Here is a 15,940-nt window from a genome sequence, read left to right on the forward strand (position 1 = left end):
ATTTTGCTTGAGACCAAAAACAATGACTCAAGAAGAGGATGGCGGATCTTCATTATTTTTGGTAGGTAGATAGCCTATGTGTTTATCAACATAATGAAATTAAAAAAGTATATATGTAATCATGCAAAAATTTGCATTATTAATTTTATCCACTACGTCCCATCATAATGCTATTCAAACAAATGATGTGTCACTGAGTGTGTGTGTGTGAGAGAGGGGGGGCATTAGATAGACATAGCTTACGCAACTGAATGCCCAATTCGCTCGATCAATAAGAAAATACTATAATTCCTACAACTTCTGCTATTTGGGTGGAAAAGATGATCAACTAGTGCTTTATGCAAATGATAACCTTATTTACATAATCAATAAAAGCATTTATTATCTGTCGCGTTATCCTGTATTAGTGTCAAGAATAAAAGATTGTGGTTTTGGTTCATTAGTGTCTTTGATTCGTTATTTTGTGTTTGATATGTACAAGTATCATCTGACTAATTATTAAGTTAATGCTGCTTTTGCCAATAATTATTAATATTTTGAATAGTTGAGCATTGCAAAGTTTTGTTGAAGCTTGGGCAGGAAATATTACATAGAAGGGAAGAAACCTGCTACCATGCTTGCATGATCGGTGTAAATTCTCAACATACATATGACACCAATTGCAAGCTTGTGAACCAAGGGATGGTTTGATCTGTAGTTCAGGTACTATGTGATAATGGTGACAGAAATATATAGAAACTTTCTACATGAATAGAATAGATAGAAACTGTGCATGCATGGTCAGCAAACAGAAAGGAAGAGTTAAAACATGTGACACCCTTTCTAAGTCGTTTTCAGAAACTTTAGGGTATACCGGTAATAGATAATCAGGACAGTTGATTTATATAATCTTTAATGCAAGTTCCTACGAAATGCCAAGTACAAGTAGTAAGTGCCATTGGTAAACAATGAGACAGAGAGGGAAGTTTTATTAGCTAACATGCATATACTACCGCAAAGGCCTACTTCTTTCATTCTAACCTGTGGTTTAACTTTAAAAGTGGAGGTGACAGTGACATGGATTTTGCTTGAATTACATATCTCTTATCAAAAACATGTGAATTCTGACAATTATCAACATTGTAACTATGCGCTCAAGCTTTGGTATCCATATTGACGACAGGGTTATCCACACCCCAGGCGTCTCTGGCCGGCGGCGGTGTTGTGGTGTGTGTGAGGGGCACCGAGTTGTCCTGGGAGGCGCCAACCTTCTTCTTCTTCTTAACCCTTGAGATGAATACAAAAGTAGACAATCTTTGCATTAGAGTCTTCTACAAAATTCAAGCACTTTCGACTATCACGGTAAAGGTGTCAGAAATATATTTTATGCATCAAAATGGATCTATATAATAGGGATTTAAATGAAATTGAATATTCATAACAAAATTTTACTACTATCTAAAAATCGGAAAACAACATTTCCTTACCAGAGGCAAGCTGCGATGCCAAACATGACAATGACAATGAAGACCGTAGTACCGATGGCTACATAAAGCACCGGGAATGGTGTGTCCTCTGTCTGTGCAGGGCCAGCGTAGGCGGTAGTAAGGGTCACCTCATCCGCCAGGTAGTCATGAAGCGAGCCCATGTAGGTGAAAGTCTTGCCACCAAGCGCTGCTTCAAGTTGGGACTTAGACTGCTGGAGAACCGTTTGTACGATGTCCAAAGGTACCGGCCTGGAGTCTTCCCTGCCAGGGTAGGTCAGGAAGAAGGCGAGGGTGGTGTGGGTTTGGTCGGAAGCGAGTTTGGGATAACCTTCGGTGACGTGAACGTCTTCTTGGAGGAACACAGCGGGACTGTACCTGGGGTAAGGCGAAAAGAATAGTTCAACATTACAACAACGATACAAAATCACTCGTTATGTGATCAATGGTACTTTTTTCCTATGGGTACCAATGCCATCACTCAGTAAAAGATCAACTCAGCCTCAGAGCCTATTTGAGGCTGCAGCGGCAGTGGGTTGTTATCCACTGTGTCTTAGGTACGGTATTTGAGGGTAGAGCACAACCCTCATCTTCCGACATATTTAACCTACATTGTACCTCCCCAATCAAAGTCTGGTGCCCACTTTCATATCGGTCTGGGTGGCGTGAGGAAATTCGTGTAAAGTGACTGTCCAAGCAAACAACATCGGTAGCATGTCGGGGCTCAATCCCAGGACTTCTGGGTTCTGGGCCAAATGCCATGACCGTCACGCTAACATGGCACCATAGTTCATAAAGAATGATGGCTGAAAGTTTAAATTAGTTCAATCAAAATCTATAATTGCCGTTCTAAACATTGAATTGTGTCGAAAGGTATTGCTAGATGGTGATAGGTGCAAATGTCAAAACCATCAATGCAGTGGATCTACAAGGATTGTGACAATCGAATTCATTTGGACCACATTTCATGTACTAACTTACGATCGTCGCACTCTGTCTCCCTCCTCTTCCCTACATGCAGGGATCCGGTCCGCCTGTTGGCTGCAGAAGTCGGTAGCTTCCGTGGCAAACGCAGATTTGAACGTAGGCAGCTGATCAAGTACCTGAATATTAACATAACCGAAAAGATCAACCAAAAATGTTTTTCTTTACAGTACATGTGTGTATAACCAAAGGATTGCTTCGAGGTAAGTGTTGTTGTCGACCTGTTTTGTTTTCAAAGTTGTGCAAATATCAAATGGCTGACAGTGTAGTTTACATATCGTTTCAAAAACATTGCCACAAATATCATGCTTGCCCCTAAATTCTAGAAGGAATAAATGGATTTTAGGAATACTATACCTTGCTCACCACCGACGCGATTTCAATTACTACAGTGTTGATCTCGATGATGCTCTCTGTATCGGGGCTTGTGGTTGTGTCTGCAACATATGGCAGATAATGGTTAGGCCCCCTTTCCACTTGACGGCGCTCTCACGGCGCTCTCGCTGCGATGGAAAATTGGCCAGAGCGCGGTGAGAGCGCCGCGATGCCGGAAAAAGCTGCTCTAGTGGAATCGCTCCGGCGACCCCAGCGCGCTCTCACCGCGACGAAAAACTCAAATGTCAGCATCTTTTTATGAGCTAGCAAAGATTCGAAAGATTACTCAACGAATTTCAGAGATAAAGAACGAATCTTTTGACGTATAGTGTATTTTGGTATCTTTGAAGTCATCCTTTTACGTCATACATAACATTCAAAGTATAAAATCAAGGCTGTAAACAAATCCAATTTTGGTTAATGTACAGTCACTCAGACTGAAATATACACGTTTCTCTTGCTGTTTTTTCTTAAATCTGTCATGTAGCTTGTTCACCATAAATATCTTTATCATGCCACGTTATTGGTGTAAATCATACAACACCGAAACACTTCAATTTAATTGAAAATGGGACTTCAATAATCTAAATGTACAGATGGAGAACAAGAAAACCTAATGTCATCATGTTGAAATTCAAAAATTAGTTGAGAAATGATAAACCTTTGTTTTTAAACCTTGCTTATTCCATCTCAGTTTGTTTAATTGTTCATCACCGGTACATTTTGGACATTTCTCCGGGTTCTGTCTATATGTCAAATATACTTCTTCACAAACCGCAGTTAAGAGCGCAGAGAGAGCGCGGCGAGAGCGCCGTCCTAGCTAAATTGGCATCATAAACCATTGTTGAGACCTATTGCGCTCACCGCGCTCGCTGTGCGCTCTGTTGGCGCTCACGGCGTTCGCTGCGCGCTCTCTTGGCGCTCTCTCTGCGCTCATCGTTGGATCACCGTCCACGGCGCTCTCACGGCGACTGTTTTGAGTAGGTTCAAAACAGTCGCGGTGGTGATGGCGACCATGGCGACCTTGGCGCTCCCACCGCGCTCTCTTCGCGCTCCCATGGCGACCTTGGCGATCCCACCGCGCTCTCACCGCGCTCTTCCCAATTTGAGGTCGCAGAGAGAGCGCCGCGAGAGCGCCGTCCTAGTGGAAAGGGGGTATTAGTACTAGTACTAGTAGTGTCATGTAACCAATATTATGGACCAAGCACAGGCCTCCATTCCTAACCATACATATGCCATATGCAAGGGTATATGAAAAGGAAAGCCGTGCATTGAATATCGTCTAATACTTAGCAATACACACTCGTAGGACTGGTTGGATTCCGAGTATTTGACAATGTCAGTGTCAGTTTGCATTAGCTATATAAGAAAAAAATCTTCCTTTCCTCAGTTAATAACTCTTAATAATTAGGTCTAAGGAAAGACATATATGGATGTATATGAATGAAAAATAATAATACAAAGCGAAATAGATAAGTAACGGAAGATTCTACTTACAAGGCAAACAGACACCGTTCACTTCAACAGTGTGCTCCCGGCATTCGCAATGGTAGGATCCCGGCTCGTTCACACACGTCTCGTGCTCGGTGCAGTCGTCATATCCCTCAGAACATTCGTCGATTTCTATTGAAAGCAAAAACAAAAACCATATCTCTTGCATCACTTCTTCTATCAACCTTTTCTAACCTATAGTGTTGTACCAGATACATTCATCAGACTATAACATTTTGGTGAATTTTCTATCACTTTAAGTTAGCTAAATTAAACTCATCTTGCTTCTAAGAACTTTTTCGCCAGTAATATGCTAACGGTAACCTTTAATACCACACAAAATAAGATGTCACTCTGTCTGTGTCCATGAATAGTCTGTGTTTATTAAAACAACATTGATATAGGGGGAAGAAAACATGCGATAAAACACTGGCCAATATCTTGAATGGAATTATCCTTACTTGGAGAATAAGAATACATTAAATACCTATGCATTTCACACCATAGTTCACCAGTGTATAGTACGCGTCCATGCAGTAACAGTTGTAGCCGCCAGCGGTGTTGTTACACAGTTGCTCACAATGATGATTTCCAGTCAAACACTCGTCCTCATCTGTTGGAACACATTGCACTTTAATACTTTTGAATAGTACAATATGACACTAATTAAAACATTACAGTTTTCACCCATGCATTCCATTTACATATAGACACGTCTTTCATCGTGTATATTTTCGGAATAAATAGGGGCACTAAGCACACCAAGAAGCCCAATTACTCATAAGATATCAAAGAACATATAACAAGACAATTTTTTCTTATCGCCCCAGAAATCAGTTTTGTAACCCAACTTTAGTCAAACGTCGTCAGGCACATTGTATTCGACCATAGGTTGAGATTGAGTAATTTGATTACAGGGAGGGTAATTGGGGAGTTTAGTAGAAGATTGTAAGCTTTTTGATGCTCGTGGGACTAGTGGGTACTTAATCGTATTATGTGAAGTAGTATACATGTATTACTTCCTGAAGTATATCGGAAAATAACACTCCCTTCTGGAGTAGAATGCCCCCATTAAAGATTATATTCTCTTAATTGTGTACGACTGTACATGTGGCAATCTTCTTATACATCAATGTACTCACATCACTAAATGTATTCAAGGCTATGACGTTATATCTGCCTACCGTGACACGTGACACCATCAGTGCCCAGCTTGTAGCCTTTCCGGCAAGAACACGTGGCAGTACCGGTATCGTCCACGAAGCACCATCCAAGTACAGGATCACATCCGGGATTCACGGCACTACTGCAAGGGCTGCTAGCTGTGGGTACAACAGATATCAAATATATCGTGCAGTTACATTAGTCTTTTTCTTTACCTTCTTAGTGGAAGATGACATTAATGTGTTTCGCTATCGATTGTTAGTTTTTTGAAATCCCATCATTTCTATGAGTTCGCATTATTTGCCGATCATCAATGCGTTGCTTAAAAAATTCCCTATTCCTTAACCCATGCTTATGGCGTTGTGACTCTGTAACCAATTAGAATGAAGACCTACTACGTACACTGCATGGCTGTATGATGATTAAAGTTAACCACCATTTGAGATGGAAGCAAATAAACAATCAAGCGAATGTATTTCTTGCCACCCTTCAGCAGTGCTGGAACTTACGTTCACAGTTCTCGCCATCGGCGCTCAGGTCAAACCCATCCAAGCAGGCGCAGTTAAAGGACCCGTCCGTGTTCTTACACAGCTGACTGCAGTTGTTCAAGTTAGTGTTGCACTCGTCAACATCTAACATGGAAAAAAAGAGATTTTTGCCGAAACATTTTTGCCACATAATTTTTCAACACTTATGTAAGACTGTGAGTACATTTTATCATAGTAGGAATGTGGTTAAGTAGAAAATGTTATCTTACACTCCCGCATCCTATTCTATTCATATAATATTCATAGTAATTCCTTCAACACAATTTTTGGTGACCATGTTTCACTTTAACAAATCTAATGTACGATGATTCTTCAAGCACGTACTTACCGTCACATGACACTTTGTCGTCCGCCAGACTGTACCCGTCGTTACAGACGCAGTCAAACCCGCCCAGGAAGTTCCTGCAAACGTGCTGGCAAACGTCTCCTTCTGCACCTGCGCACTCGTCACGGTCTAAGTGGATAGAGTTTATCTAGCTCATGATTGTATCTTTTGAAGTAAGCAAACGTATCAACTTCCTCCTTCAGTTCAGTTCACTTCCTCCTTATTACGAGAGGGATTATATTTCTTTAGTTAAGCATGGACTCGGGACGCCTAAATATTCATTTACATACAGAGACGTACGTTGCTAATGACAATGCTACGGTCCGATTTTGGAAAAAGAGGGCCCCTTCGGGTAGTTTGCGTACCGTATTTCTACACTTTCGGGTGTGACCCCTACATGTCCCCTTGGGACACACTGTGACTACCGGGCTATTTTGGAACACAGCCGGGCCCCTGGATTTTTTTGATTGGAGTTAAAATCACCCCGGGACCCAGCAGCTAATAGGCGCAGCGACCTATATTTCGCGTTAGCGGTAAATTTCCCGTTATCGGGACGCCGCTATCGGCACCTCTTTAGACACACCGCCCGGAAATCTGACAGGACACCCGCGGCGCGCGGTGGAATGTAAAATCTTGGTGAAAGTCTACCCGTAAAGATCGAAGTTTTTTTTAGCTGCACGTTGTTATATTGAACAAACGTTAATTTTTTGTTTACGTACCGCTACCAAGTGATTGAAAATTCAAATACGTGACTTGCATGAGAAATACAAGTCCCTGACTACGTCGTTGTTTAGCTGACACTTCCGGTAACTTCGACCACAAAATTTTCGATAAAAAAGCACTTAAAAACCCTTTCAAACGAACTGTTTGATAGAAGATCCCTTTCTTTCAGTGATGACCTGCTAAATTATGGCTACGTACTGAAATAACCGTGAATATACGCATAATTCCTGCATGTATAATAACTACCTCGTACGTAAAAACTCAAGCTGCCAGCAGTTCATGTGGCGGGAATTTCCCCACCAATGTCATAGCAACGGCCACCACTGTCATAGCAACGGCAAATCGGAGACGCGTAATGGGATTACTTCATACAAAATTTGCAGAGATAGCGGCTTCTGGTTTCGGTACAACGTAACGATGTATTGCAGGAGAAAATATTCGGAATCGAACTTGTATATTTTTTCACAGTTCTTCCACGAAAATTGTGCAAAAGTAGGTCGTCCAAAAATGTGAGAATGAGACTATTTTTCGCTGACATGCCGCCTGCTTTGAAGGTTGACTGCAGACCCGATTGACGTATTAAAGAGCCTGCGTAGGTGGCCATTACGGAAAAGGCAGGCCGTGAAAACTATTTTTTCTGCGTAGTTCTGGTTGATTTTTGGGTTGACATTCATTCTACTAGTATATAAAAAAGTAACTATCGGGAGACTGTTTTCTTATCACTGTATTCTTACCCAGCGTTATGAACATGATCGCTGCTGGCAATTTTCCTCCAATGTTTTGCAAATCTGTACCCAACCATTTTCGCGCCATATGCTAATAAGCGCGCTTTATGCTAAACGTCTAAACCCTGGTTCCCGCTAACGCGAGCCCGACGTGTTCTCTTTATACGCAGTTTGGCGTTGACGGGGACTCCCGCTGAGCCTACGGCCGTACGCTTCGGAGTGGACGGGAGAAAATTTGGCGTTAGCGGGACTACGTTAACGGGAACTCTCTTTACACGGGGCTCCCGCTAACGCAGCCCCGCTAACGCCAGTCCCGCTAACGCGAAAAACGTAATGTAAAGTGGGCCTTAGCGTGGTATTCTGCAGTCCACCGGGACAAATCAGTAGCTACGGAGCCCGGCCGGGGCCACATTTCCTACGGGCACCCCTTCAAATTGTACCGTATCATGAGGAAGTATATCTTGGGGGACGTTACAAGATACGTTCAATACTATTGATATAGAATTCCTACATGCAACGAGGCAGAGCAGATTTGACTTTGAGTGATCTATGAAAAGAAATGAAAAGGATACTATTCGGGGCATGTCTCTGACCTTGACAGTTGAAGCCATCTCCAGTGTAGCCGTCTGGACAGGGTCCGCAGGTGTATCCATCCGCGCCGTGCCCGGCCGGCGGAGGGAGATCAGTGCACTCCGACCCGGGGAAACAAGGGTTCAAGTTGTACAGGCATGCGTCAAGTTGGCTCTCACAACGCTCTCCGGTGTACCCTGCCGCACAGGAACAAGTCCGACTGTGAAATCTGGGAATGGTACAGGAAAATAGTAGAGTGAAGGAATGCCGGAGACAAAGAAATAAACGCCATTTATACTTTGCTCATTCAACATTTGATATTAAGAACTTGAAGTATTGCAAGAAAACTCACTTCTTCTCGCCGCCAGCGAAGGATGGGTCCGGATCCACGCTCGAGTTACAGTTGCCGCCATTCAAACAGGGGCACATATAGACCACCGGCCAGTACTGGGCTGATGTGTTCTCTGCGTTGTACACATCAAGTTGAAGCTTAAACGGAGAATCAGACTCCACCTGAAAGATCAAGAAGAAAAGGCAAATTAGACATCGTGAAAATTGAGGTTTGTCTAAAACTAGTAGATATCTAGATGCATGACGGATTTGAACAGGTAGCTATAGAAGTGACTGACCTGCCAGACCAGGGTTGCCTCCGACTCCCTGACGTTAAGCTGCACGGCATCGGGAACCTCAGATCCGAGCACGAACCTGGGAAAACGCGTCGTCGGGTCGGCAGCTGTGACCACCACAGTCACTGTCTCACCCACGGTGGCGTGCACGGAGTACGGTCCGGTCAGAATGGGAGGGAACATGTCTGTTGTGATAATAATCTATAGTTAGGTTTGTATCAAGTGTATCTATCAATCGATTTTTAGCGTTGAGTCATTGTTGTCGAGTAAATTTCCTAGGGGATCTCTAATGATGGTACTGTACCCCCTTCTATAAATTGAAGAAAGCCGGTTCAGCTGTGTTTACTTACTCAGTAATTTCTTGCTATTGTCGAATTCTTCCTCAGCTTCCAGCAGCACGTTGCCGAATTCGATATCTCCGGTCTGACTGATGTCGAACAAACAGTCGGTGTTGTTTCTGCAGGTGGCGCGAGCCCGTGTCTCCAGGTCCGGGTCGCTGAACGTGATCTCATCGGTGAAATGGGGGTAGAATGTGGACCGTGTCCTGAAGGAGTCTCGGGTATGGTCGGGGAACAAAGATTTCAGAGGTCCATCTTCGCTGGTAAGCTGCCCTGAAGGATTAGATGCACAATAAATTTGACAAAGCTTAATCTTCCCCACTGGCCTTTCAAGAACCGCGCCCCAACACAGCAACCAAGACCCAGAACTACCTGTTCACTTTGACGTGCATAAGTTAAGGCAAGAACCATGCACCAAAAGTAAAAGGCCCCCATGCGCGAAATTCATGTGTAAAAGAGACATTTGTATGTGTCATGAATGTCTTATGGCAAGACTTACAGGTGATGCCAAAATCTTCGTAGAGCTGTCTTTCTGATGCGTCTACAGGCACAATGGTTCCGTTTGAGCTCTCAAAGTCGTTCGATTCATCTCCATCAAACTTCCCAACAAGCCCCCGTACCTTGCCCTTGAACTCTGGTGGTGAGGAAAACTCGACAGAAAGCATTCCCTAGCGTCAAACAATAGATAACGTTAACATGCTCTGAAGTTATTGATGATAGATCCCAAGCGCGAGAAAATCAGTAGAACAGACAAGCAAACAAATAAACAAAAAAAAGACCTTTGAAAATTGACAGTGGTTGATATATAGGGTGGGCTTAAGTTAACACTGCTTTACAGTGGTGCACTGGACAAACATTGATCATACATCATGAAACACAGCTGCTGTTGTTAAATGATAAAAACATATATATTTCAACAATATCACAAATGTTGAATGCGAAGGGGGTATTTTTTCGGTCGTTATGATGAAAATCTGTAGATATGATTGACAAATGGATGGAAGGATCTAATGTTTCACTGTGCAACACATATGATAAACAAGTCTCTGAGGTAAAAAGTTTTAAAAAAAACAGCTCACCTTTTTGGTCGTTGCCTTGACACTGATCCCGCTGAAGAAGACGACGAGGAGAGAGTTGTTTGCCGGCTGAGTAACCAGGGAGTTGTCTCCCACCTCCAGTTCGTACCCCTCCTCCTCAAACACAGACAGATCCGTCTGGCTGCCGTTCACGTACAGCTCAAGACTGGAGTCTCCCACCACCTGGATCTGCACAGGCTGTTTGTCTCGCTGGTATGCAATCATGGCGGTTATCATAGTGGCGTGGTCCGATCCTAAGGGCAATAGAATGAAATTTAGCTGCAACTTAATTTATTCAAGATGAAAGTAGCACACACATACATTTTCTTTAGTTGGGCATTCTTTGCTCCCCGCATTTCCATTGTCTGTTTTACTGTCATGAATTGTTTGAAAATCTTCATATATAAATCTATATCAGACTCAAAAACATACAATGATCACTCAGCCAGAGCACAAACACTTCCCCTGAGTTTCATAGAATTTTTTAAATGTTCTTGTACAGCATTAGCCAGCGATTATATGTAAAACCAAAGTTGGTAGGGCCGTTACGTTTAAAACATTAGAGAAATGTACCTGTAGCCAGCGACATCCTACATTGTACTTGATATTCCCTGTTGTTAACATCTGCGAGAAGGAAGTCTCCGAGTCCGTTGAACGAGTAGTTGTTTCCGTCCATTGTTGTAAGGTGGGGATCACCCCTCGAAACCATTCTCCATGGAATATGAACGCCGTAATTTGTGCAGTCTGCTTGTGGTAGGGAGGTGAGCGGGCGATGCATCACAAACCTGTCACAGTACCAGCCATTCCGCTCTGTCTCTGCATCCATACAGCAGCTTTGGAAGGCAGCTTCATCCTCAGCCTTGTTATTCTGTGAATAGAAAATTTTACCTCATGTTAGCTCAAGATCCTTTCACAACTAGGACTGCAGTGTTCGGCCGTTTTCTTCTCTTGTGCCATTTTTTTTTCAACTTCGTAACGTACAGCAGTGTTTCATCATGTGATCACATTTGAATCAACATTAAATTGATTAATGTCAGATGCTTCTTAGACACATACTCACAATTATGAGATGTCCACCATGTATCCCGCTCTGAATAGCTCCCCCGCTCAGCCGCGGCCTACTTTGGCTCCAAAAAATATGAAACGGTCGTGTTTGCGTCCACCAGTGTCCCCTCTCGTAGCAGCACATTCGTGACATTGTGAATCTTTCGCCACCCACAAAAGCGTGGACTCGGCGTCGGCTGGTCGCACACGTCGGTCTCGACGAAATGGAGCTTGGAAGGTTGTACCTACAAGAAGATGGTAACGTTACATCCGAAATTGTTGCCAAGAACAAAATGATGTATTGCAACAAAAACATTTCCGGTGTTAATCTTATTAAGGATGTTAAATGCAGAAACTTTCGCGGTGGTTCGCGGTTTTCGCGGTGGATGCTTCAACGCAAAATTAAAACCACCGAGACCATTTTTCCATGGCAGTAAGAGACTACAAGGTATGGTGCTAGCGCGAACTTAAAACCACCGCGAAAAGTTCTTTTTCCCGCTACCGTGAAATTAAATCCCGCGTATTTAAATGCATTTACAGTATGTTATACTGTATGTTACTGTATGTTATACTGAGCGACGGTCAGTTTGTTTGTATATTCTGAAAGGAAAATAAGATATGGAAAACTGTCATCCTATGTGGGACTTACGTCGCGTCATGCCAAGCCTGTTCGGCAAAACAGGGACAGGACCCGACCGATGGGAGCTCGTCGTACCCAAACAGCAGCCTTGGGTCCTCTACTTCCTGGCGCCTCAGCCACTGGGAACAGCTCACTACACCTGGCTGGGGGGAAGGGTCACTTTCTTCCTGCAGCGCAAACTGCCACTTTCCTTCACCTTCAAGATCACATTCAGTTCAGTTCAGTTCACATTCAACACGCTTTTAAAAACATTTACATCAATAATAAGGGTAATCTATGTGTCATTAATTTCGTGATCTTAGCGGACGAAATCATAATTTAACTCTTAAACAGTGCACGTCAAAAGCCTCCAATGACTGTAAGAAACTTATCCCATACTACAACTTCTGTATTAGTTAGATTAGCGTTAAGTTATAGAACTGTAGTTATATGTAGATGCCATACTTTGTACCCCGTACAATTGTTGTGCAATAAAGCTATCTATATTATTTTAAGCAAAATTCTTTGAAGAAATCTCATTCGGCTTTCTGACACTTTTAAAAAATATCAGTCCTGGTCTTCACTTAATCAATTTTTTGCCTCCGAGAAACGGAGGGTTTGTATTTACTGCCGTTTGTATGTCAAAGGGATGTTTGTCAGCAAGATAACTGCAGAACGCATAAATGGATCTTATATTTTGTATGTGGGCAGATCTTTATATGACAAAGAAATGGTATCAGTTCAGTAGGCGTGTTTTGGTACTGTAGCGAAACGTTCGGTTTTGATATTGTTTGTTGTAGACTTGTTTTAATATTGCATTCTAACACTTTAATTTGACGCACTGTTGCTTACCTTCGTTAACCCTGTGCAGATTTCTCATGGACACATTGAAAGGCCAACCGGGAGGGCTGATTAGCCGGTCCTTTCCCGAGAAATCTACACCGGTACCACTGCTCACCCAAGGAGGTTTGTACACCAAACCTTCAGTGGTTGTGTTGTCCCCAGCGCTGTAGCCACCGACAGCGATGAAGTTCTTATTCGGGCGGTCAATACCTCCAGCTTTAGCTTCATCTGTGTGGCGTCATTAGAGTTAAGTAATGTGATATATGCTTACATTTCGCCAAAATGTAAATTTGGCATGTACCTGCTTAGAGCGTATATGTATGAACCTTTTCTAACAAGACCTGAAGGTTATTTCAAGGTGAGACTCGAAGGCCACTCCAAGGCTACTGGTTACATTGTAACTGTAACAGGATCTCTTCGCCCTAGGTCAGAAACAGAATGATTGAGACCATCTCAATACACCTTTCTTACGCGGCAGCCATGATAGATCTAAAACGAGTTCAATGAGGCTGTCAATCCTAATTAGCAGTTCAACCGATGATAGCATGAAAATTAGAAAATTGACCAGAATGGCTGCATGTCGGTCACATATTTGCATTATTATGTTTGCACATGTTTGTATTTTGCATCTCTTAAGTTACTATGGGATCAGTACGCGAGTCTAAATTGCTACATATTTCGCAGCATAACACTAGTTATAATATTTGATCTTATATTGTGAAAATTTGTGAAGTCTGGGGAAACACTAAATGGGAGATGATTTTAGAAATATGTTTCGTCTGTTTGCCTCATTGACCTCGTCTTTAATCTATCATGGGTGCCGCGTGGGAAAAGTGTGTTGCTCACTATGAGTGAGGACTAACTGATGCAATAGGTGAAGCAGGGGCTACGAGGGCTGCTCGGAAAATTACCTAGCCCATTTAAGCCGGAATGGTTTGATCCACTCACACCTGGATGGGCCCATACTCTTTTCAATAAGTGCGGTGGGTTCTTTTACGTGCCCGGGGTATGTCTCTCCCCAAATACGGGACCTCAATTTAACGTCCTATCGGAGGGACGAACTCAAAGGTAGATACTCAATTTCACCTGAAGTGAAGTGAGGAAAGTCGTGTAAAGTGCCTTTCCAAAGAGCACAAATCGGTGACATGGCACGTTTCTAACTCTGGACACTGAGCCCAAAGCGCTGCCGATTACGCCAGACGATCTCACACAATTTTATACCTTTTGGGCTTTGTAAATATGACAACAACGTTAAATCCATTGATAGCAGGATTTTTGCCCAAATGCAAATGATTAACGAAAGATGTAACGTTATAAATGATAAACAAAAAATGAAATAATTTTTAGCAAAATCGTCTCTTGACTAATTATTTGTGGACAGTCTGAATTCCCTTTGTCTTACCTGGGCTGACCCACTGCTGTCCAGCATCTGGATAAATAAAACTGGCGAAAGACAGGGTTCCATCTGTGGAGATGACTAACTGGAAATTGTTCACCTATACATGAAAAAGCAAACAACTTAAGTTCATCTATGTTGTTAGAGGTCATTCTTGAACTGTAATATCCTAGACAAAAAAGTTCGACTGCACAGCACCACTCTTTATCGAGGAATGAGCAATCCACTGTTGACGTGACGTCACGTTATGCAGATAGAACACGTGACTTAGTGAGCAGTGGATCACAAGTTGCAGGAAGTCTATGGCACCCACCGTCTCTGTTAGGTGATTGTTGTATAGCTCTGATGTAAATGGCTTCTTTGATCCCAAAGAAACCTACATTGGGGAGACTGAGAGATCACTTAAGACCAGGTTTCTTGAGCACAAACTCCCTCAACAACCTCAGAAGTTTACCAACATATACATTTAGATGCACCGGGACAATCAGTCTCACTGGACAAAGCGAAAAATCTTGGACATAAAACCAAACTTTTTGCTAGAGGATCAAAGAATCTTAACAACCATCCCTGAACAGTGACGGTGGGCTCCATTGACTTCCTGCAACTTATGATCCACTGCTCATCGAGTCACGTGTTTTATCTGCATAATTTGACGTCACAGAAACAATGGATTGACAAAAACTGGACCTGTTCAGTCGAAAATTTGGTTTAGTCCATTGTTTGTGTTGGATGTTACAGTTCAACTAGTTCAAAGAGACAAGAACAACAGTTGACTTTGACTAGAGGCATTGGCAAAGACAGGCTCCCGTATAATTCAGGACATCCAGTTTCATTCTGGAAAACCTTAATAATTTATAAATAGATTATATCAAATGATTATCAATATATGGATTGAAATTTGTCTCCAGGGACAAATCCAGAATTCTGGGGAACCTGAGCCTGGAGACATCTAACGGAAACTTTCATATTCATTATCCTTATATCATACTTACGAATACCAATTCATTCATAAACCTATTTTCAAATGATTAAGGTTTTCCGGAACTAAACTTGATGTCCGAAATTATACTGGAGCCTGTCCGAAGTAGTCAACCGTTAATAGAGACTACTTAAGACTGGCGATCTAGACAAGTCTTTGTATGTACTTTTGTAATTCTCAATTCTTCAAATATCCAATATTACAGTATCTATTACAGTAATTATCTGTTAGCCATAAATTAGCCAACAGACTAGTAATGAAATGGATCTGACAATCACTCTTGCAATATTAGATTATATTAGATTAATTGTTGAACTAAATCTAACGAAATTTAAAAAAAAAGTACTCACTGGAAGTTGGTCGTGTGGCAGAGGACACAGCCCGTTGCCATAGTCGCTGCAGTCGGGGGCAATTCTGGTCCACGTAACAACTAGAGCCCACACTGGTTCGTAAGCTGTTTTGATGGGATGAATGTGAAGAGTGTGCGTAAGGGGAGGTGGAAGAGGTTTCTTTTACACAACAAGTTAATCTCGCCTACTGACGTTTCAATGTCTGACAGACATTTTCCTCAAAGCTTCTTATTGGAGTTCTGCTTGTCGCCGCTATATGTAGCCGATGTAAGTGGCGAGGGGGGTAAAAACTCGCCAGAAG

The 15,940-nt window shown here is 42.5% G+C and overlaps 2 protein-coding genes across 2 annotated transcripts in view; both read right to left on the reverse strand.

Moving 5' to 3' along the window:
- Positions 1 to 1,740: 1,740 nt before the first annotated feature.
- Positions 1,741 to 6,116, reverse strand: LOC118424270 (fibulin-1-like). The gene is made up of 7 exons (XM_035832813.1): positions 5,987 to 6,116; positions 5,498 to 5,635; positions 4,801 to 4,926; positions 4,320 to 4,445; positions 2,805 to 2,884; positions 2,479 to 2,566; positions 1,741 to 1,841 (listed from the first exon to the last, which is right to left on the reverse strand). Exons 1-7 carry the CDS (start codon positions 6,114 to 6,116, stop codon positions 1,741 to 1,743), a joined length of 789 nt encoding a protein of 262 aa, XP_035688706.1.
- A 2,600-nt stretch (positions 6,117 to 8,716) lies between these two features.
- LOC118424271 (mucin-like protein) overlaps positions 8,717 to 15,940 on the reverse strand; it is a 12,276-nt gene continuing 5,052 nt past the window's right edge. The window contains exons 8-18 of the mRNA XM_035832815.1: positions 15,640 to 15,743; positions 14,317 to 14,410; positions 12,924 to 13,142; positions 12,102 to 12,288; positions 11,628 to 11,697; positions 10,982 to 11,276; positions 10,412 to 10,662; positions 9,832 to 10,000; positions 9,345 to 9,605; positions 8,998 to 9,179; positions 8,717 to 8,881 (exon numbers count right to left, since the gene is read on the reverse strand). Of these exons, the coding sequence (XP_035688708.1) occupies positions 8,717 to 8,881; positions 8,998 to 9,179; positions 9,345 to 9,605; positions 9,832 to 10,000; positions 10,412 to 10,662; positions 10,982 to 11,276; positions 11,628 to 11,697; positions 12,102 to 12,288; positions 12,924 to 13,142; positions 14,317 to 14,410; positions 15,640 to 15,743 (1,997 nt within the window). The remainder of the gene's footprint in view (positions 8,882 to 8,997; positions 9,180 to 9,344; positions 9,606 to 9,831; positions 10,001 to 10,411; positions 10,663 to 10,981; positions 11,277 to 11,627; positions 11,698 to 12,101; positions 12,289 to 12,923; positions 13,143 to 14,316; positions 14,411 to 15,639; positions 15,744 to 15,940) is intronic.

This window comes from Branchiostoma floridae, chromosome 10 (assembly GCF_000003815.2).
Source record: "Branchiostoma floridae strain S238N-H82 chromosome 10, Bfl_VNyyK, whole genome shotgun sequence".
NCBI classification, from domain to species: domain Eukaryota; kingdom Metazoa; phylum Chordata; class Leptocardii; order Amphioxiformes; family Branchiostomatidae; genus Branchiostoma; species Branchiostoma floridae.